At 42.9% G+C, this 6000-nt stretch overlaps 1 protein-coding gene across 10 annotated transcripts in view; it reads right to left on the reverse strand.

The window, feature by feature from the left end:
• MPDZ (multiple PDZ domain crumbs cell polarity complex component) overlaps positions 1-6000 on the reverse strand; it is a 138169-nt gene that overhangs the window by 68831 nt on the left and 63338 nt on the right. For all 10 annotated transcript variants that reach the window (XM_014520680.2, XM_025206084.1, XM_025206082.1 and 7 more), the window contains exons 13-16: positions 4218-4297; positions 1914-2060; positions 1134-1298; positions 419-607 (exon numbers count right to left, since the gene is read on the reverse strand). In XM_014520680.2, the coding sequence (XP_014376166.1) occupies positions 419-607; positions 1134-1298; positions 1914-2060; positions 4218-4297 (581 nt within the window). The remainder of the gene's footprint in view (positions 1-418; positions 608-1133; positions 1299-1913; positions 2061-4217; positions 4298-6000) is intronic.

Raw genomic sequence — 6000 nt, forward strand, 5'->3', positions numbered from 1 at the left:
TAGATGCTTCGATCCCGCATTAACCCTGCTTTAAACACCTAAGTCCTTTATTGGCTCTAACCCTAAGTACCTCAATGCTACTGCAAATCATGAAATTAGATGCCTTAATGCTCTGAGCTGGGTGTGCAATTCATTTCACATACAAATAAGAAGCCAAGCCTTTTGTAAGTCTAGCACTCTATGTAGACATGTGTATGTCAGGAATACCATAATACAACCCATAATCTTAATCCAGTAAAAGGAATAAACTATACAATTAATGGGAGGTCTGAGTAAAATCCAGGAACCCTGGCTATAATGAAAACCTGACAGGATTCCCATATGTTAACCTGACATGTAAAATATAAAATATGGTGGGCTCCAGACTTAACACAAAACTCTTTTAAGCTTTCTTTAAAATAAACAAAGTAGGTGTTACCTGGTAATCTAGGATGCTAAATCCAAGTCCCATGTTTCCTTTCTCCAATTCAATCTGCTGTACTTCTGTTTCCCACATTGCCAAAGGAGATCCTTGTACATCCTCAGTATTCTGAGCCATATCAGCCATTTTCAAATCAGGACCCTCTGTCTCTGAAGAACCAATGGCTTCACCAAGGTCTGCATGAGGCTAAAAAAGCAAAAAAAAGAACCCATTCAAGCTTATGTATTAGCATTGCAAATCTAAAGGTTTATGAATTACCCCGTGCCCAATTTCTGCCATGCACACCAAAACCAAGATGAAAGCTGAGACAGTGCTGAGTATATGGAGAGTGTAAAACCACTTAAACACTGGATCCAGACCACAGGGCCCAAAAAGTCTGACACCACTGCTCTAACCTGTGCCTTTAACCTAGAGACTATTTACAATAACAGAGCTTTCATGTATGCAGTAACTGAGCTCCTTATAAATGTCACTTATACAAGATTATTGATAAAGTTATTCCAGCCAGTGCATGCAGTGTGTCCTTCTGGCTATGGCACTGGACTGGGACTCAGGCATCCTGGATGTCTAACTACTAGTTGCCTGCTACGTGACCTTAGACTTCTCTGCCCACCCTTTATGTGCCTCAGTTTCCCCTTCTGAAGAGGGAGCATAAAGATGCTGGCCCCTTGAGTAAAGTAGTCAGAGATAATTTTTAAATTAAGATAAAAACCTTTTCTATGAGCTGAACCTCAGAGAGACTTAGACTATCCAACTCTGGGAGACTGAGAAGCGCAGCTACTGGATGGCAGCAAACCATTTTCACCTTAACAGGCAATTCTTTTAAAATATTGACTACATCTTTGTGATTTTCACCAAGCAAAGATATTTCATTCACCTGCAAAAAAAAAAAAAAGAAAGTAAAACAGAACATCTAGTACCATGATCAAGAACATAAATGAGAAAAAAACATTTTGGCATGAAAAAATACTCCAAGTTAGGTCATGTCTAAAATAAGCTTTGAACATGATAATCAAAAGTGGAATATGAACTTTTGGTCTCATCAAAACTTGTGGCCACTTCATAAAACTATCACAGGTTTATTCATGAATGGGACCCTTTGCTGAGAGCTCCGCCCAACTCCAGTACAATAACAAATGAACTAACAGTAACAAACTGAGTGATATTATCAGACTTGTGTAGAGAGGTGCACAGTGCACATGAACAGGTAGTGCTCCGGTCTCCCACAATCATGAAAATCAAGTTCATGTTTTGATTTTAAAGTGTTAATTTAAATCAACAACAAGAAAGTTTTCTTTTTACTGAATTCTGAATTTGTATACATTTCATGGGCTGCCATCTAAAAATGGGCTGCCGTGAAAAATAATCAATCATACTTTTTTTGTTGGAACTGTATGTGACAAGATATACAACATGCAAAAGAACATTCAATGCGAGAAGTAAGCCACCTTCAAGAAAGAAAGAAAGAAACAAAGTAGGAATAATCTCTTACTTCCAACAGCTCATCTCCACTAAAAAGCTTGCCACTTCGTCCGACTGGTCCTTCTGGTAGAATAGATCGGATGAAATGATGTCCTACTGTAGCTTCCAAGCTTATTCCTAACCCACTATTTTCACTAGATTTGCTAACTTCAGCCACCTAAAAAGGTTTTAAAAAAACATTATTTTAATATGTTTTAATATTAAACGTATTTATTTCTCATTCAAAATCACATAAGAAAGACTGAAAACTTTATAAGTGAAATCTCAGAATTTTGTCAGAAGTACTGGCATTTAAGTTACAAGTTCAAGCATTTCAAAAAGCATCCATGCTTATCAGCTTTCTATACCTACACAAGATAGTATCACAATAGAAGTTAAAAGGAAGCAGCCAATTGTGACTCCCTATGCTATTTTGTAAAGGACCAAGTAAGCTGGTAACAAAGTCTATCAGTAGATAAAAAGTATCCAGAGAGAACTGCAAAGAAATGGGATGATGGCTAAATATCAAAGGGCTCAATCCATCAAATGTTATGCAGCCACAAAGGCTAATAATACAGTATTTTGTAAAACAATGTCTTTATACAATATGCATTAATTCACAATTAAGTATTCCACACAATCCCTCCCCCACCATGAGAGCTCTCAAGCAGAGAGCCAGCATATTTGATCTGATGATGCAGTTTACTTCCCAGAGGGTACATATACACGTGAGCTTTACTGCGGAGCTGACTAATTAGTTCCAGAGTAAACTGTCACCATTTACATGTGTGCCAGTATTAGGGTGAAGTAAATTAATTAACTCTGCTGTAAGACAGTACTGTCAGGGACCGTACTATCTTATGGCAGAGTACTTACCTGCACTGCAATGATATGTAGACAGTAACAGGGGATTGCTGGAACACAAGACTGCTAATGTGCAGGGGATGCCTGCCGCTTAACCCTGTACTTTAGCACTTGTGCTACAGCCAGTCTCCGCCACCCAAGACTGCCACCCAGAGCCTGGAGCTGACGCTGCACCCAGGAGTTTATCACATTGCCTTAATGGCACGTGTAGGTGTACCAAGTGTGGTAGGCCAGCTCTGCTAAACAGTAAATGGGGAGGGAAGCATGAGCCCTTCTGGGTTAGTATAGCAGAAACAAAACACCTGGGGCCCACTAAGCACAGAAATCGAAGTTCTGCCTAGCCCTACAGTCTTCTTCTCATGTCCTCGTTATTAACTGGATGTCTTTCAAGAACCATGCACAAGCAATGGCTCTTTCCATTGCTGCAGTGAGGTCCTCCTTTGCACAGTTCTCACCAAGGAGTCAGCAAATGATCAGGTGCACCATGGCCTGCACTTCACTACATTCGCACATATTCATGTCATTACAGTAGCCCCATGTGATCATGTTTGTTTTGGATCATCTGGTTTGTGTGCGCACATGGTTCAGGCATCACTATGTTCACCAGTCTGTATCAGCCCCTCTGGGAATGTCCCCTGGGGTTCCAGGTCCATTTCAAGGCATCCAATTGCACATAATCTCTATTTCCACAATTTCAGTAATGCTCTGTCACCTTTTATGTCCAAGGGTAAAACACAAGTCACAAAACTCTTTTGCGCTTTAAGCCATTTTGTTACTTCTGTGTGAACATAGAGCGGATGTCTGGAATCTTCCATCTGTTGTGATCTTTGTTTTTGGTTCACTGCATTTCTGCTGATATCAGGTGGTGCAGTGCAAGCCAGTAAGTACAGGTTATCCTTGGGACCGGTGCTGGGCGCAGCCTGAGCCCAGCACCAGGAAGTCTGGTGCTGCTGCTAGCCCCAGGCAGCAGCAGCAGCCTCCTGTCATCCCGCACACAGATCCGGGGGCCTGCACCCTCAGAAAGAGTCCTGCAGCACTGGGAGGGCAGGTTGAACCCCGTGGGGCTGGTGCAGCCACTCACAGCACAGCCCTGGCTCTCCCCACCTCCCGCCACTGGGCTGCACTCTAAGCAGCTCTGCCCTCCTCATGGAACTCAGCCCAGTGGTGGGAGGCGGCGGGAGAGCCAGTAGCAGAGCCGCTCAAAGTGCAGCTGGGCTGAGCTCTGTGGGGCTGGTGGAGCTGGTTGGAGCGCAGCCCAGTGGCAGGAGGCAGGGAAGAGCCAGGGCTGCACTCCGAGTGGCTCTCCTAGCCCCACGGAGCTCAAAATGCATTGAAACAGCTTCAAAACAAAACACTCGTCGAAATTTCGCACAGCCCTAATGTGCACATAAACATAAAAAACTAAGTGTAGTGAATGTTATAGCTAAACAAAACCAAGAACATTTAACAACAATGGTTAAGCTATACATACCACAATTTCATAATTTGAACCCATGATCCTCTGCCATTTATTCTTCAGTGCTGCTTCCTCTGTGGAAGTTATCTGGAAACCTAAAATTGTATAAATATTGCTACAGTAAAAAAAACCCTGACAGTTATTTTATTTATCTATCCTTAATAGGATACAAGAACTATGTAAGATTCAAAGTATTCTGTAGTACTGAAAAAACTGTCCTATATTATCTCTGAAAACATAACATGATTTTCACACCCAGGTTTAGATTTACTGAACATCTACTACACTGGGAACCACCAGAGAAGGGACCAGAAGGTAATTTTGCTCCAACAGCTTCAAGGTTCTACCTGCATCATACAAAATCGTTGTGTATTGTTAAACTGGGGAGGGTACAGCTTAATGCACCTGCTCAATAGCCACCCATCCACACTAGATGTAGAAAAGAACTGAAAACTGCAAGCAGCAAAGCAGCAGAGATGGCTGTTATGTGTCTGTGCAATTGCCATTTGGGCACATAAAGTGAGATGATATTCTGCCCAGAGTGTAGAACTCATAACAAAATCCCTTTATGATACATCATTTTAACCTAATTTTGTGTGTCTATTTTTTTATCTAACACTGGCTCAAACATTATGTTAGCATCTATGTACCATCCCCTAGCTTTTCCATTGGGCATCTTATATGCACCACAAACTGTCTTTCAACTCTGCACTTCCAAGAAAATGCAGTTCCAAAAAAAGATTTGTAGATCTCTGTTTGCTAATGTAAAATGAAAAATCCTAGTAGCAGGATAGAATATAAAGTTATGAATATATACTTCATAATATGAAGGGGAGGCCATCCCTTCCCAGCAGCTCGCTGCCTCGCTCGCCAAAGAGCGGGCTGTGGTCATGAAAGCCAAAGCCTTCCTGACGACACCAGCGCTGCAGTCTTTGGTTGACCATAGATCCTCCTGTCCCTTCTCAGCCCATAGCCTGAGACTGGGAGGATCGACTAGAACACTACCTGTGCCCCCAGACCCTTAAGCCCCGCTCCCAAATCCCTGTAGCGCCTCATGACCTGGCTGGGAGTGCTCCGAGCAGTGTCATTGGTGCCCACATGAATAAGGAGCATGGGATAGTGGTCTGTGGGTTTAAGGAGCTTTGGGATCCTCTCCGTAATGTCCCGGATGCGGGCCCCCGGGAAGCAGCAGACTTGCCGGGCTAAGGGGTCGGGGTGGCAGATTGGCCCCTCAGTCCCCCTCAGGAGGGAGTCTCCCACAACAAACACCTTACATTTTGTCTTGGGGAGAGCAGGGGCGGTAGCTGCAGTTGGAGAGAGAGAGAGAGCACTGGAATCTCACCTAGTCCAAGATACTCAGGCTGCAAAGCTGACAGGCACAGTCCGTAGCACAATCCTTGAAGAGAAAGATGATCTGTTCTTCCAGGGTCCCAAGAACGACAGGGGATGGTGTCAGCACAGGAGTTTTCTTCTTCTCTTCCTTCTTCTTCTTATTTCGTCCTTCTTCTTGAAACACACACACTTTTTACAGATTTTTATACCCTCAGTTCAGCTGTTTCGAAGCACCCTCAGTAGTGTAAATCATTGTCTTTTCTCTTGACAAGGGGTTATCTGGTTTGGACCATCTCAGGAAACTGATTGATAATCGGGAAACACTTAAGATTAGGGAGTAACCAAATACTTGGGAGCCAGCTTGAGATTCCTATGGATGGCAGATATACTGATGGGATAGCTCATGGTTTCTTCAGAAACAATAGATAGCTTGCAGCATCAGGATTTTGGATTTTTACTTGTTGTG

Source organism: Alligator sinensis, unplaced genomic scaffold (genome assembly GCF_000455745.1).
Source record: "Alligator sinensis unplaced genomic scaffold, ASM45574v1 scaffold798_1, whole genome shotgun sequence".
Taxonomy (NCBI): Eukaryota; Metazoa; Chordata; order Crocodylia; family Alligatoridae; genus Alligator; species Alligator sinensis.